A 17,355-nucleotide genomic window follows, 5' to 3' on the forward strand; every position below is an offset into this window, starting at 1 on the left:
TGATCTTCCGTGTTGTTTTAATGAATACTGAAAGATCATCTTATTTGGTGCTTACGTTGTCATTTGAAACCTGTTAAAATCCAGTTACTGCATGGATTAATATTTCTGCAACTCGTTTTTATGGTAGATCTGCTCATGTTACAGAAAATAAGAATGTGAAGGAATTTGAGCCCCCCCCCCTTTTTTTTTTTTTTTTTTTTTGTAGAACCACTTCCTTCAAAGGACAAAAAGCTTTTTTTTTTTTTTTTTTTAAACTCAACTATGTTTTTGTTTTTTTCCCTGGAACTTTTTCTCATACATTATACATAAATCATAAGGGTAGGAAAAGATCTTAAATATACTGATAGCTGTATTTACATGTCTGTACTGCAGACTACCAGCTACTTTTTTGTATATTTAGATGTCAATTTGCTCTTTTTCTGTAATTTTTCATATTGCTGTGTTTCTTAAAGTCTCAGAGTGACTAACACTTGACTTCTTTAACACCACTATTTCACTTGTATTTTCATAGCAATTTAAAGCATTGCTCTTATCCAAAGCTTCACTGTGTTGCATTTCATGTGAGTTTTCACATGAGATTTCAAAGATAGCAGCTGCCTCAAACTTCGAAGGTGTTTCTGTGCTATTGGTTGCTGAAGCCATGGATGTCAATAGAGGAGTTAGCCAGTATGAATATAAAGACATCCCATCAATCCTCAGGTTGTATGGCTTCTAACACTTATGTGTACTGGTGAATAATTAGGAAAAAAAAAAAAAAAAAAAAGAGGTTCTTTCCTCGTTAAGTATTTGGGGACTTTTGTACACTGGAGTCAAAGGGGAAATGCAACTTCCATTTGTTTTCCCGTTGAGCATTATTTTTTCTAGCAGCTATTTTGTCAGTCCTGAACTTCCTTGAGTAAGGTAAAGATGACTTGGAGGCACTAAGCAGATCATATTTTGAGACTGGGTAGCTTTTGTTATTTTTTTTGAGCTAGAAGGTATTTGCGTTTTAAGCACGAGCGTAAACTTAGTTGGATAGTAAGGTCGGAGTTCCACCTCTAGCGTCAGATGAATATTATAACTTAGTGAAATGTAAACAAATAACTTCCTGTGTGCTGCATCATCTGTCACTGCACAGTATCCAGTTAGCCTAGGAATTTTAACTTGTCTACCAGGAATGCTTTCTAGGCACCCAATCTGTTAATACAGTACAGTTTGGTAAAATCTAGGAAGCTACTAAGGTTTGGTATGTCAGTAAAAGGAGCCACAGTTTTAGTAGAAAACTGTGAGAACGTTCCAGGCTGTGATAGCAGGGACCATGTAGTGAGGTAACGCAGTGAAATTTAGGATTAGCAGAAGTGCTTCAAGCTATGGTGGAATAATGTGTAAAATAGCATGGGTGGCCATGTAATAAATCAAGAAAAATTAAATTGCTGTGAACAAAGGCTATTCTAGTAAAACTATGGGAAATCCTGCTTAGCTGTGCTAACCAGAGTCCCCTAGCAAACTTGGTTGAAACCTCCAAAGTGAGCTGTATTTACAGATGTTAGCTCACTTCTGTTTAGAGAAAGCTCTGTTGTGAAAGACACTTTAGTTCATGTAAGCTTCGGAGTTTTGCTGTGATGGCTGTGTTATGTTTCTACTCTCACACAATATGTTCAATTTAACAGTTCTGGTCAACTGTACCGAAGTCTGTATCACAGTGAAAGTTGGGTACAGTTCACAATACAACTTCAAGGCAGCTTAAGGGGACTGAAGTTAAAAACTGCTGCTTTTGTACTGCCTTGTTTCTTGGCTCGGAAGTCTCATCTGGCTTCAGACTCTCTGGGTAGGGGGGAAGCCCAGAAGACAGGAAAAAATTAATGTCTAAAAAATAAATTAACTTCCTGAATCATTGCTGGCATAACGAAGAAGATGGGAATAAGAAGGAGCCAAGCAGCTGTAATTTAGCTGACTTAAGTTAATATAGAACTGTACCCTTTAAATAACTCTCTAAATTAAATTAAAGTGATAGGCAAGCTGTGCAGAACTGCTGCTTGTGTTCAAAAACGTCAGGCAATAACACCTAATTCTCAGTATTACTGGTGGATCCATTGGTTGGAGTAAACAGAAAACTGGCTGTAGCTCTTCTGCTCTGTGAAATTATGTGCATAAATCTGAGTAATTAGACATGAAATTTGTTTAGAGATTGTTCAGACCTGCTTCTGACCTGCTGTAGCTGTATCTTTGAATCCAACTGTTGATCACTGATAAACTTGGAATGTACGTTTGGCTTACAGAAATGGTTATGAAGAATTACCCCAGAAGTGGTGCACCACGCAGCCTGCATAGAGAGGTACTGCCAGCAGAAGTCTCCTCTGGCTGCTGTTGCATAAGCTTTGGGGAAAAACACCATCCTTTGCCTTAACTGTGTTCTCAGATTTATGTTAAAAGCTGTCTTCTACAGTTTGGTCACAAGTTAAATGTACAAGTGCACAAAAGCTGATGCTTTTTAATTACAAAATAATTATCACTTTGCATTTCTAACTCTTCATACTGTAACAACTTAAAATAACAGAGTGCTTAAGACTTTATATCTGTATTTGCAGATCACCAGGAGAACCTCACTCTGAAAACATTGAAACTAGCCGAATGTAAGTACACGAGTAGATGAGTTCGATGTATGTTGTGTGAAAATGTTTATAATGTGTAGCAATTACTCTTGCACCTGCATAAAAAGAAAGGCAGAAGCTAAGTAGAACTATGGAATCACCTTAGAAAAATTCAAACTAATACTTTTGCTGTGAAAAATTATCTCAGGTCTCTGTAAAAACTAGGGTTTTTGAGTGAATAGATTGAAGGGAAAGTTTGGAGGTTTAATTGAATGTGAACCAGTAGATGGTAGCATAATACAGTGTCAATAATCTTCAGGCCTGTATTCAGATTTGACGGTAGGGGTGTGATTTCTACCTGCTACTTGCTAACATCATGCATGGGTTTGAAGACAGCTCAGTACTAAAGGCATAACACTTGCTAGCATCTATTTTGGCGGATGGATTGCTGAACTAAGAAAAAAAAAAGGTCTGATCTGGCAAAATTCATATGCTAGGTACTACTAGAAACAGCAAACTAACTTCCTTTCACTAAGCAGTATTCACATAGCATCATGCTAGCAGTTTGGAACCTTATTTTGGTCTGTCTTCATTAGTCCAGAAGCCAAGATTAACTAGAAACAAGATTATATTAGACTGAAATGTTCATTTCTATTTCAAATTACAAAAGGTTGTGGGAATGAGGAGACCATTTAAAAAAAAAAAGTTACTTGAGGCTTTATTCTTATGTAAGTTAGCAAATGAAGATTCTTTTCTAGCTATTCAAACCATCCTGTCCTAGAATTCGAATAGAAAAACCACAAGCTTTGCTCTTGTGGATTAGAACAGAAGTTCCAAAATAATAGAGGGAGTGTATCCCAGTTGCTAGGGTACTGTCCTAGACTTCAAAAGATCTGGGTTCATTTCTCTTCTGTCTGAAATGTCTTCTGTGACCATAAACAAATTGACCATTTCCTTCCCTCCCTCACCCCAAGTGGTCTAGTATTTTACACACCACGGGCTGGATGCGAATTTCAGGAGTTGTCTCGCAGGCTAGGGACATGGTCTGAATGGCTCAAGGACTCCCCTGCTGTAGCTGCCCAACTTGTGGAGGGGCAAAGCTGAGCTGAGCAGCTCCACGTTGGTTTGCATATCTACCAGCAGAAGAGGAAGCAAGGAACACTTCCCCATGGGTTTTTAGGGATTCACTGGAGCAAAGTATCTTCTTTCATTAAGAATATTTCTCCTGGGATGGCGAGTTTGCTCACCCTCTTTCATGCCACCAGCACCAGAAGTGCTCTCAGCTGATTTCTTAAGGGCACAGGTTGCAGAGATCCAGTCCTGAGAGGTGACTGGCTACCACTGCATGGCATGTGTTAGAGGTTGCAGAGCAAAAATCCTGCCATGCTCTCTCCTTTGCAGCAGCCTGTTTTATTGTTCCTGGAGCAAGCTGAGTTATGTTTCTCTGTAGCCAATTGTGCGGAATCAGGCTGTAGTCTGGCTGTAATCTGCTCTGGATATTGTAAGTTGGGACTGCTGCTTTTCACCCTTTGTAAGGACAGATACGTCACGTAACAAGGACCTCGACAGGTGTGAAATGAAGACTGCATAAAGACCTATGATAAATCAGAAGGGAAAGCCAGTACAACTATTTTCCCTTCTAGCAGTTTGACAATTTATGCGTGTTCTCCTTAAAACTGAAGCTGAAAAGTTAGTATCCCCAGTAGCAAGCTTTTCTGTGAAAGCTGTTATTTTTTTTGATGCAGAATGATGATAGGAGTTGCTCTACGTAGGTTTTATGCATCTCCCTAAAATACATGCAAGCCAGTCAAACTGTAGGGATCGTGTTCTGAGTGGCAGTTATATGGCATTAATAAATGGTACGCTTGCAAAAGGAAATTTTGTAAAACTGCAGGACAGTGTGATGTGTACATCACCAATGAAGAATTTCTGCAATCCCGCTGCATAGCTGCTCTCCCCACATCAGGTGGAATAGCATGCTGGGTAACAGAGGTTGACCTGCAAGCCTCCCGTGCAGCTAAAATACTGGCTGTGTTATTAACATGCCTATAATTCATTAGTAAACTCGGGGACTTACGCAAGTGTTTTGTTATTTGCACAATGAATGTTTAAGTTGTTTTGCTCTGGTTGGCTGATGTAATTGCTTTATTTGTTCCTGTCTTGCATTGCAAAGCTCCGTACCAAGAGCATGGTCACATGTTTCACATGTTAATTAAAAGACAATAAAATTTGACTCTCTTGGACTCTGCAATGTGCTTCCATGGATAAGAGTCTTACTTATCCCAAGCTTTTCAAGTTCTGCCTCTAATCCTGATGAACAAACATCTTAGTGCAAGCTCAGAGTTAGGAGTCCTTTTTTTCCTTAAGCATTCATTCAAGTCCTTAAATTTTCAAGATGAGCACCTTCTCCTGTCTGCTCCTGCCACAGGACTGCAATAATTTCTGGCATTGATTGGTGCAGCTTTCTAAAAACCCCTTTAGAACTAATTTACAGAATTTGTCATTGTCTAACGGTAACTTGAAGACCCTTCTAAGTTCATGTACTTTCCCTCCACTTATTGTGTTTTGTCACACATCAATCCCAGGGTTTGAATATTATGTTATGATGGTTTTCTATTAATTCAGCTTTCATTTTGGTCTTGAGGATAGGATGCATTGTAACTTTGAAATGTCAGATTTGTTTTGAAGTTGCTTAACCCCACCCATCCCCATTTAGAGTGTTGTTACGGTTCTATTTGATGCGTAGCTGTCTCGCTTTGGAGTGGATTTCATAGTTGGTTTGTTTCCCTTCAAAGAATGGCAACATGAAAATCCTGCAGCAGCCTCCAAAGTATGCCAGAAAAATAATTTACAGCCATTGCAAATATATACAGTGACTATGTAAGTATTAGTGATTCATCATACCTAGTACCTAATGTCTGAAATTATTTTCCTCGTAGCTGAAACCACAGGTGGATTTGCAGAAACTGGAGCTTTCTAATCCGCAGGTGCTGGACTGCTCTTAAACTGGAAGTTAGGGTCTTCAGGTCTTCTGATCCCATGTTGTTTGCAGTCAGTTTCTGCATGACCACAGGCACTGTTTTAGGACAGTGTCAGATGGAATGAACACACAGTAAAAGAATGCTACCATGGGAACCTAACTCATTACAAACTCCAGAACTATTTTTTAACTTGAAAACAGTTGTAGGATTGTCCTTTTCCTGTACTAGACCTCTTTCCTTCAAGCTTCACAAGGGGAGTCCGTGGTGATCACTGTTTAGGTCCTTTCCTGCAGGTTGGTCTTAGATGTCAGTCCTCTTCTTATATCAATACTTTTGTCTAAAATAGCTTGTCTCATGGATCAGGCAGGCTTGCTACAGGAACACAGCAGTGGCCCAGAAGGAGACAAAGAGAACTGGTGTCACCAAGTTACTGTCTTTATGTGTTTTATCAGCAGCACTGCAATGAGATGCAACCTCTTTTGTTCGTTAGGGCTGCAGAACACAGCTGTAAACTTCACAACTGACAAATTTCAATACAGTTCAACGTGAAGTTTAATCTTTTTAGCTTGAGTGTTGGGACTTTTTTAACTGAGGGAGAACAACACAAAACATAGTAAATATGTATTTTGCTTAATATTTCATAAAATATTCCTTGTTTGTTTTTGTCTTGAACGTTACACAGACTGAGGGGTTCTTGCTAGTGTGTGAAGTTACTGTTGCCTCACTTCTTTCCAGTAAAGACAAAGCTGGCCTTTTCACAATCTCACAGCCAGTATGGAGTACTAGTTTTTAGGACTCCTTAACTTAAAATAAAATCTGGAGAACTGCAGAAATATTCTGTGCATAGACATGATAAACTCCTAAGTAGTTTAACAGCTGATAACAAGTCTGTACTTTTAGCTTCAGTAACAAATTTGTTCAAAGAGGGTAAAACATTGTAAGCTTTTAGTTAGTCCTATACTTAACTATTAAAAAAAAAAAAAGTAATTTGAATTACCGCTGGAATATAGCTGAGTATGTTTGTGGTGTTTTCTGTGAAAGCTGTATTCCTCCCAGCTTTTTCAAAAGACATTAATTCTGTAAACCTGAGCACAGCATTTTTAAACACAGTGAAGTGTCATGATATGCCTGTGGTTGTTACTTACATATGTTGATTGATTACAATAATTGTTTAATAACTTATTTTAGGGGAAAGGATTATTACCTTCTGGCCTGAAATGTTTATCAAAATAAATAAATAAAAATCAGGCACTTCTCCTGATACTGCTTGGGTTGAAAAGCCAGGGTGCAACTGATATATTACTCATTTCTAAATTTATTGACTAACTGAATGCTGGAATGCTTTTTTAAGAAGGAGAGATAGGAACCAGGATATGAAACCAGTTAGTCTGTGGCATGATGTTATCTCTGTAGAGTCCTAGAGCTAATAATCAGCAGAGGAAAGGGCAGTAACGAAGGGCGCTTTCCTAATAGGACTACAACCAGGTAATTTGTCTGTGAGACAAGATCAAGAGATACACGCTGACCACATTCTTGACTCCATCTCTCCAGCTGTCTTCCTGCATTGCTCCATGAAGCCAGGATGACTTCTGTTCTCAGCCTCGCCCTTCTTGAGGGAGTGCTGTATCAGGCTGCCAGCATGCAACGCTCATGGAGGCACAGTGGATCCAGAATGCGTGGTGGGGAGGGAGGACCCTGGGTTGACCAATATGGTCCCAGGGGTCATTGTCTGCACCTAGCCACTGGGGTTCACAGCCTGAGGCACACCACACTGGAAGGATCGAGGTTTGGAAACGTGAGCTCCATGCGTGTGTGTTTGCAGGCCTACCTTAGCTGGGATGGCAGTGGCTGAGGCAGAGAAAAGGTGTTAAAACAGCACTGGAACCAAGGGGCAGTGCTCGGCTCCAGCTCTGGGTGGAAGATCTGGCATTTCAGTGTGCAGGGTCCCTTCAAAGGGGGCTTTGTGGGCAGTGCTTTTACTAGAAACTTCCCACCAAGCATTGCCATTATTATGCTTACAAAACAGAAGAAGGAAAACAGCGTGCAAAGTTTAAAACAAAATCTCATAAAACAATATTTAAATTTGCAAGTAGGTAAGGTTTTTTTTGACTGCTTTTCATCTGATGGTGATCTTACTTCCAAAGTGCAGTATAACTGTTGCAGCTATGTAAGTCTGCTTATGCTTCTGTTTGTTAAGGCATAGACTGAAAGATGTTTTGCTATTAGTACCCAAAAAAAATTGTTTGTCTTCTGGGTAGAAAAATGTCTAACAAATTTCTCTCTGGTTTTCATGTGTTAGTCTATTTTTCTTCTTTTTTTTTTTTTTTTCTATCAAGGAAGACAAGAGTTTGTGAATACTTTGGTACTTCTGGATTCTTAATGGCTTTGTTAAGACAGGCCATTGTAAATTCCCATTTATCAATATTGGACATGTTAGAGCAATCTGAGGCTTTGGTGTATTAATAAATTTAAAATTGTGTTCTAAGGAACAGCTATTTGGAAACAACAATCCATGCTGATAATTCCAGAGAAATATGAAACCTTCATAGCTGTTTCTTAAATGTAGGTAAGCTTGAAGTGAAGATTATTTTATGCAGATATCTTTAACTTCAGACAAGTTTTTAAACTTAGATGGAAATCCTTTGCTTTGCAGGTAGACTTTAAAATATGTTCTCCACATTTTTAAAAATTCCTTAAATGTTTAAACTTCTGACTTTCTCTGTTGCAAGTGTTGCTTATTTTTTTAATGTAACATTTCTCTTTATTCAGTGTGATAGCTGAAAAAGGCAAATTAGGTTCTGTAGTGTAGAAACTTTTGAAGCAGCACTTTCAACTCCTTGTTTTGTATATGCTGTAGGCATCCGAAAGAAGGGACTAGAAAATGAGAGTTAAGAGGGGTGTCTGAGGGAATTGGGGGTGTTTAGTCTGGAGAAAAGGAGGCTGAGGGGAGATCTCCTTGCTCTCTAAAACTACCTGAAAGGAGGTTGTGCCAAGGAGGGTGTTGGTCTCTTTGCTCAGGTGACAGGAGATAGTACACAAGGAAATGGTCTCAAGTTGCTCCAGGGCAGGTTTAGACTGGACATTGTGAAGAATTTGTTCACAGAAAGGGTGGTTAGGTATCAGAACAGGCAGGGAAGTTGTGCAGTCTCCATCTGTTGGGACATTTAAGAGGTGTGTGGATATGGCACTAAGGGACACTACTTAGTTACGGGGCTCAGTAGGTCAGGTTAATGGCTGGATTTGGTGATCTTTTCCAGCCTAAATGATTCTGTAAGTCAGTGTGCTTTCGCCTACGTATCCAGAAAGCACCATGGTGCAAGTCTCTAGTGATACGCCACAGATTTTGCAGCATTCCAATTACAAATGCAAAGTACTTAGCTGGCTTTTCATTAAAGAACAATTAAAAAGCCTAGGGCATTCTTCTTTCTTTAAGTACATAAGAGTAAGTCAGTAAACACTAATTTTTAAAATGGGAAATGAGCTTGTGGAACTGTTGGGCTTTGGGGAAGGAAAAAGAGAGGTAATAGTGAGCTCCTCTTGCCCTCGCTGAAGTAGTGTCTCACTTAAGAGAGCTTTGGAAGGCCCCCTGTTTAGGAAGTTATCCTTAAATCAATTTGTGAAATCCTTTTTCGTCATGATGTACGTGGAAACAAAAAAAAAAAAAAAAAAATGAATCCCTTAGGAGTTAGCTGTTAGAGACAACTCTAAGCTTAGCTTTATCTCTTAACATCTCGGATATGACCTGCTTGAAGTGTAGGGTTTAATATTGCTATTAATGTAATCAGTGTTTACACACTGAAATAACTTAATTAAAGCTAGATGTTAATGAGCTAGAAGGGTGTGTATGCTGCCTAATAACTTGTCCAGCTTGAAAATGCAAGTTATCTCTTTTTAGGGAATTGATCAGCTTTTCTCAATGTAGTTAACCTGAATAACAACTCTAGCTGCTTTAGGTAAAAACATGTATGCACACATTTATGTATCATGTCTCATAAGCTTCTCTGTGGCATTCAGAGCTATATTACACAGGTCAGAAAACAAGTTATGGCAGAGAACTTGTAATCTACATGTAGACTGCAATGGAGAAATAAGACGGAAGGAAAATGTGATGAGGAAGGACAAAGCTTGAAAAGAGGATGTGTGTATGAAATGACTGCCGTTCTATATGCGCTGTGGAAAACATGCTCAGTGAGAGAGGAAAATTAGAGCAGTGAGCTTCAACTCGAGGTGGAAGGAACTTTCATGAAGGTGTCAAGGTAATGCATAGGAGGGACTGCAAGAGCAGTAAAGAGCATGTTGGTGAGTCAGGTGGCCATATCTCAGGTATAAGAATTCAATATTAATTAAGAAAGCCTTTCATGTGTTACATTTACATGTGCTTACAAATTATATTTTACCCTTTAAATTTGAAGGTCTGGAATGATTCAAACTCAAGAATGATCAAAGCATGAAATCTCAGCATTCAATAATAAATGTCTAAAATTGTGTACTGGTCTAAGCTGTATAGAAGACTATTTTTAAAAACTTCTAAAAGCTGAAGTATTAACGAGAAGATGAAAAATAATTACATTTCTCTCTGTGTATGTACACCTACATGTGCGTACACAAGAGGCTGGTGTTCTGAAGACCACATATATAAAATCTGGAAAAAGCTGTAACTCTTTCCCTGGATCAAAATACAGCTACTCCATTTGTACAGTAGTGGCTTTGATAATATTGATGGTGCTGCTTCATTTTTTGTGGTCTTCCAACTCTGTCTTGGGGTGTCAGGGAAACCTTTCTGTTTTTTCTGCCGTGGAACTTTAGAAAGTCAGGTAGGCATTAAGGTAATAATTTTCTTTGTAAGAAATATTTTCTTTCTTCTCTTACACCTTTATGGTTCACGTGATTTGTAGAGAAGGTACAAGGGTGTTATTGCTGAATAATTCACACCTCAATAGTCACTTTCAGGATGCTTTCCTTTCTGAAGCCACTGCATTGAAACTGATACTTGACCAGCCCATACAAGCAGCCAAGTGCAGCAAATGCTGAGCAGTACCAGTGGGTCTGGTGCTGTAGTTCTGAAGTATTTGTGTTATGGAGAGAAGGTGCATCAACTTGTGGAAGAAAAGCAATTTCAAGTTAATCATCGCAATTCCTGATGAATATCTTGCTTCCCATCTTTATAGCACTGTATCATTAAAGTTGGATAAAAAGCCTATGTATTAGACCTGTTTAAAATGTTTGAAATGTTTTTTTCATAGTTGGTATCTTTAATAACTAGCTTTCTTAAATGAATTGAAAAATCTGGAGGTTTATTTCAAAAATGTGGTGAAATATGTTGTTCTTGGTGCTGCATGCAGCTTTTTCTGTCCTAATTGCCAGCAGCTTTCAGGTAGTTTATTTGCCATTGGCATGTTTTTATAGAAGTCTGACTTCAATAACTGGCCAGTTAGCTTTTTTGTGTGTCTGTATAGTACAAAGCATATTGAGTGGTATACAGATACAGTTGTAATTCTTCAAAATACAAAGTTGCTGTATGTTACTGTGGGAGAAAGGGGAGGATTTGGCAAACAGCTCTTGGAGAGCCGTATACCTTATTAGGCTGAGGTTACTCGGCCTTGAGCTCATCTTTAATCATGGTTTTGTCAGCAGTTTAATTAACCAAGCAACACTTTTCCTACTGATTTAAATAGACTAAATATCAGATAACCCAGTCATCTGGAATCTTGTTTTAAAAAAAGCCCTAGATTTTTTCTTAAGTTTACATTCTATTGCTGTAGTATTAATAAATGCCTGGATCATTTGTTTGTTGTGCAGCTTCCCTCTCAGTGGCAACTGTACCTCAGTACTATGCAACAAAGACGTGATCACCTGTAGATCTGGTTCTGTTTTACATGCAGCCTTGCTTTGCATCTGCACTGCTCTATTTTTGTTGTCAATTGAGATTGCGTCCACTGTAACACTAGAGTGTAAAGCTGTAAACTATGCATAAAGAGGATTTACCTTTCGTTTGCATAGGACCTATAAATCAAGCTGTGTATTAAATATACTTGCGTTTGTCAAGATGAGTCCTACATTTAAAAAAAAAAAAAAAAAAATCTCCTGATGTTCCCTCTGATTCAGAAATCTTGTGTTTCAGTGCCTGACTAATCTCTGCCTTGCTGATGCTTTTTGAACGAGCTTCGTATGTGAAAGCTCTACTAATCCTTGTACTTACTGTTTGAATGTTTGCTACAGGAAGCGAGCAGCTGCAAAGCATCTAATAGAGCGCTACTACCACCAGTTAACTGAGGGCTGTGGAAATGAAGCCTGCACGAATGAATTTTGTGCTTCCTGTCCAACTTTTCTCCGTATGGATAACAATGCAGCAGCCATTAAGGCCCTCGAGCTTTATAAGATTAATGCAAAACTCTGTGATCCTCATCCCTCCAAGAAAGGAACGAGCTCAGCTTACCTAGAAAACAATTCCAAAGGTGCCCACAACAATTCCTGCACTGACAGAAAAATGAACAAGAAGGAAATGCAAGGCCCAAGAGATGACTTCAAAGGTAAGATGTCGTTTTAGATTCTTCCTAAAATAGAACACACTTAATATGCGCAAGTATAAGTCTACAGATGTCAGCGTGGTGGTGTTTTTTTGATTCCTTAAATAAAATACAGTATTTGACCTTCAAATATTTTGCTATAGGTTCTATAAAGTGGCTGGGTTACTGATGAACACCGATTCCAAATCTGGATCTTCACTACATCTCTGTTAAAATTCATAAGCATTCTGAGATTACCGTTTCTACAGACATAGAGATTTTTAAGTGCTGTTGTAGGCCTATTTTAGTTCAGTTAATTTTCCTAGTTTTGTAACTGCCCTGTAGTTAACGGGCTGTAAAATGTATATTTTGACTGATTCCTGTTTCTGTGTTAAGAAACTTAAGATGAACAAAATGATATAATGGATAATAGGCTTGAACAGTGGATTTTTTTGGAAGAGGAAATAGGACTAATAAAACCTTGGAGTGTCCACTGGAGATTTGTTTTGGACTATCAGTGGCTTTAACATATACCCTTCTCATGATCTACAGTTAACCCTTAATGCAAAGCTGTGTCTTTGCCAAATGGCAAACCTTCCAGTTATGATGACCAGACATATTTGCAAAGGAAGTCGTTTAAGGAAGCACTAGAGAAAGAGACCACTGCATAAGATATCTTGACTGTTACTTAAAAACAGACATCTTAAAAAAAAAAATAAATAAATAAAATAATGCATCTACCAAGTGAAAAAAGTTTAAATATTTAAGCCAGAGTGGGAGAGAATTCCAATTCTGTACATCTTTTCAGACTTCTTCTTAGTTTGTTTTTTTGTTGTTTTTTTTTTTTAAACTCTGCTAGCAGGAGTCTGCAAGAATCGGTTTAATTGTGACCAAAATCTGTGATGCAAAAAGAAATCCCAAGCTAACTGAAATTAGAGCTATTAACCGATGAGCAGACTTAATGTTGTAGTAAATGGTTTAAGCACAGAAGTTTAGATCCATTTATTTTTGCTAAAGAAAGTGAAACCATTTACAGCAAAGAATTAAAAAGGCTTGCAGAATCAGCAGTGAGATGTAGCTCTGTTATAGGAGACCTGAGATGCTCCAGTCAATACTAGCATTAGTTTGTTCTTCAGCTGATGTAAGCATGTGTCCCCAGATTTTTTATGATCTGAGTAAGCAAAGAAGCAAACAATAGGGAGGGGAAAATGGAAGCCAGTGTAGCGTTAGACTGGCCAGAGAGGCATTTGGTCTGTTCTCTGACTTGTCTCTTAGTTTGGTGTGTTTCTGATGGAGATGTTCACATACAGGATTTTCATTCCTCTACCCCACTCTGCCATCCTCTCTCCACGATGCAGATATGTAAGAGTCTTTGCACTCCAGAGGCACTCCGTTGTCTAAAGCAATGACTCAAATTTCATGTATTGTAGAGTCACAAGTGCGGACCTGTCTTTGTTGCTGTATGGCCAAAGCATTAATGCGTTGTTTAATACCACTTGGGACTCTTACTTACCTGGGGAAAGGAATCACATTTAAGGAATCGAGCACTCTAGATTTCTATTCTAAATTACTGGAATCACCTCTGAAGCTTGATTTCATGTGTGAGTATGTCATGGAGTAGCATTAGAGCAAGGTTTGAGAGGAACCGTTTACTTTGTTGGATCACTTAGTTGTAGTAGAAGGATTGAGAGAAGGTGTGTAAAGCTCACAGTCAAATGTCAGTTAAAACTGACTTCAATAGAAAGGAAGCTTCAATTATGTCTGGCTTACTCTGCAGATGATCAGTATTGGATACAGACATGTCAGATGCTGATCACTGCTATAAAGTAAAATGGGACAGGCCCTTACAGCAGCTCAGTTGGAGCATGGTCACAGAATATGACTTAAAGCTGTTACGAAACTGCTTATGCTAATACTAAATATTTTAACAGGAAATAGCACATGGTTTCTTATTTAAATACTATAAATCTGTTTAAAAAAAAAAAAAAAAAGGAGGGGGGTGAAATTGTGTTGAAAGCATGGGAATTTAAAATGTGTTAATAAACTGTCAGCTTTATTGATAATTTCTGTGCTATAAGTAACTTCCATGTTGTGGAGTCAGTGAAGAGTGTAGTCCTTGTTTTGAGGACCTAAGGCATAGAACAATCTGTATCAGCAGCTAAGTTTATTTTAGGCAGGTTTGCTGCTTGCATACGCATGGCAGCAGATAAAAATAGGAGATGTATTAGGACTGAATCCTTTCATAATATTTTCAATGCTGTTATTTATTTAGCGGGACAGATTTTAGTTTTGAAGCTTTTTCCACTGTCTTCATATTTGTTGGAAGTGAATCTCAGTAGCGTGACAAACTTATTTTTTCCCATGTTACATGTGCTCATGATTTTGGGTCTCTGCAAAAAAAAAATAGTCTCTCTGCATGATTTAGTTTGTATTTTTAACTAAATGACTGCTTAAAATGAATGTTAAGGTAGGTAATCCCATTTCAAAATATTTAAACATACACTGTATCTAAGTATATATATTAAGATGATACAGTTACTACTTTCCTCAAAGGTGGTTATACTGCTGGGGTTGATGGATACAGTGATGTGATGCATGTTCTCAGCCCTGCAGAGATTACACAAATTCAGTTTTCATTCGATGTGCCAGTTTGGAAGAATCTGAATGTTTAAACTAGATTGGCTTTTCAGTGTCTGATCATGTGTTTGGTAGTAATCCTACTCTAAGTCATCACCTGATGCACATACATCTGTGGGCCCTGCTTGAGAAACAGCAGGGAAAACTATATAATGCTTTCTCCTCTTAATAAAGAGAAAGGAAGATTCAGGTTAGCAAATGTATCCCCAAACGAGCTATTGCACTTGGAGAGGGGGGAACAGGTACTTGGAGCCTGTACTGCTGTTGTGTCTGTAAGCCAGCTTGATCATCTGAATAGCAAGTTGATGAGTGTGCTTCAGCAAGGCCTAGTGGACAGAGAAGTAATTCACCTGCCCGTCTGTGTGTGTAATTTAGAAGGTAGTATACTTTTCTAAACATCTAGTGTGGTTTTTTTGAATGATTTTCAGGTATGTTTAATATATATTATATTATATTTATATGCACACACACTGCAGAAAACATTAGAAATAGAAATAAGAAATTGTATATTCAATCATAAATACAACAAAACAAATTGATGAATCTTTTCAAGATCTGTGTTAAGAAGTGGGGAAGTGCGTGGATTAAATATGTGCTCTGAAAAAAAGTTGATAGTTCAGACAGTTTAATGACTTGTCTGTTAGCTGTGCAGTATTGTTACTGTCTTAAGACTTTCAAAGCTTAACATCTTACCGATTGCCCTAGTTGTTCTTGGTTAGACAATATAGTACTGTTAAATGTGACCAAATGTAGTCAATCAAAAGACAGTGAAACAATTTCACAGTCACAGTATGTTCTCTGATTCGCATCCACAAATGAAATATTACACAAAAGAATTGTGAAAGAAGTTATGAAAAGTTATGAAAGAAGTTATGATTCTTCATGCTATTGAAATCGAAATATGTTTTGAATTTATCAAGCGCTGACGCTGTTTTTTCTAAAGTGTGTTAATGATATGATATACATATTTCATGAGTAGAGCAAATATTTTTTTAATTTTATCTTAATACAATTAAAATATTTCATCTCTTTGTAGATGTGACTTTTCTAACAGAAGACAAGATATATGAAATTCTTGAACTATGTCGAGAGAAAGAGGATTATTCCCCTTTAATCCGGGTGATTGGGAGAGTATTTTCTAGTGCTGAAGCATTGGTACAGAGTTTCCGAAAAGCCAAGCAGCATACGAAGGAGGAGCTCAAGTCCCTTCAAGGAAAGGATGAAGACAAAGATGAAGATGAAAAGGAAAAAGCTGCCTGTTCAGCTGCTGCTATGGAAGAAGATTCAGGCGCGTCGTCGTCGTCATCATCAAGAATAGGTGATAACACACAGGGAGACAATAACCTCCAAAAATTAGGCCCCGATGAAGTGTCTGTAGATATTGAAGCAGTCAGGCGGGTCTATGATAGATTACTTTCTAATGAAAAAATAGAAACTGCCTTTTTAAATGCACTTGTGTACTTGTCACCTAATGTGGAATGTGACTTGACTTACCATAATGTGTACTCTCGGGATCCTAACTATCTGAATTTGTTTATAATCGTTATGGAGAATGGCAATCTTCATAGCCCTGAATACCTGGAAATGGCTCTGCCGTTGTTTTGCAAAGCAATGAGCAAGCTACCCCTTGCAGCCCAAGCAAAACTGGTCAGATTGTGGTCTAAGTATAGAGCAGACCAAATTCGGAGAATGATGGAAACGTTTCAGCAGCTTATTACTTACAAAGTCATAAGCAACGAGTTCAATAGTCGTAACCTAGTGAATGACGATGATGCTGTTGTTGCTGCTTCAAAGTGCTTGAAAATGGTTTACTATGCAAACGTAGTAGGAGGGGATGTGGATACAGATCATAATGAAGAGGAAGATGAAGAACCTATCCCGGAATCAAGTGAACTAACTCTTCAAGAGCTGTTGGGTGAGGAAAGAAGAAATAAAAAAGGTCCTCGAGTTGACCCTCTGGAAACTGAACTGGGTGTTAAAACTATAGATTGCAGAAAACCACTTATTCCTTTTGAAGAATTTATTAATGAACCACTGAATGATGTGCTAGAAATGGACAAAGACTACACTTTCTTCAAAGTAGAAACAGAAAACAAATTCTCTTTTATGACTTGTCCCTTCATATTGAATGCTGTTACCAAGAACCTGGGATTGTATTATGACAATAGGATCCGGATGTACAGTGAGCGACGCATAACTGTGCTCTACAGCTTAGTTCAAGGACAGCAGCTCAACCCGTACTTGCGACTCAAAGTGAGACGTGATCACATCATAGATGATGCACTTGTCCGGGTAAGTCCTGCGGCAGTGACATGGAGTGACGTTGGTTGGGTTTGGCTAGCGCAAACTGCACAGGCTTCCACTAACTGGAAAAGACCACGGGTGTTTCATGTACTAGATTTCCTCTGCAAGGATCTCACATGGCTTTACTCTATTAAGTTTGATTTCTGAGCGTGTTGCTGGAGACTTGCATGGTCAGCAGAACTAGTTTTGCTCGGAGCGCTTGCATCAAAGAGTTCTTGACCCTTGTTAACAGGTTCCACGCTGCTACACATCTTAATGCAGAGGGTGACCAAATTCTGTTTCAATGCCTTATTTTCTGTGTCCTCTGCACTGGATCGTCTTTTAATAATATTTTTTTTTTCAGGTGTAAGTTTGAAT

At 38.3% G+C, this 17,355-nt stretch overlaps 1 protein-coding gene across 4 annotated transcripts in view; it reads left to right on the plus strand.

Moving 5' to 3' along the window:
• UBE3A (ubiquitin protein ligase E3A) overlaps positions 1 to 17,355 on the plus strand; it is a 48,762-nt gene that overhangs the window by 15,255 nt on the left and 16,152 nt on the right. For all 4 annotated transcript variants that reach the window (XM_032187799.1, XM_032187790.1, XM_032187808.1 and 1 more), the window contains 3 exons: positions 2,568 to 2,612; positions 11,771 to 12,081; positions 15,731 to 16,986. In XM_032187799.1, coding sequence (XP_032043690.1) covers positions 2,568 to 2,612; positions 11,771 to 12,081; positions 15,731 to 16,986 — 1,612 coding nt within the window. The remainder of the gene's footprint in view (positions 1 to 2,567; positions 2,613 to 11,770; positions 12,082 to 15,730; positions 16,987 to 17,355) is intronic.

The sequence above is a fragment of the Aythya fuligula genome, chromosome 1 (genome assembly GCF_009819795.1).
Source record: "Aythya fuligula isolate bAytFul2 chromosome 1, bAytFul2.pri, whole genome shotgun sequence".
NCBI classification, from domain to species: Eukaryota; Metazoa; Chordata; class Aves; order Anseriformes; family Anatidae; genus Aythya; species Aythya fuligula.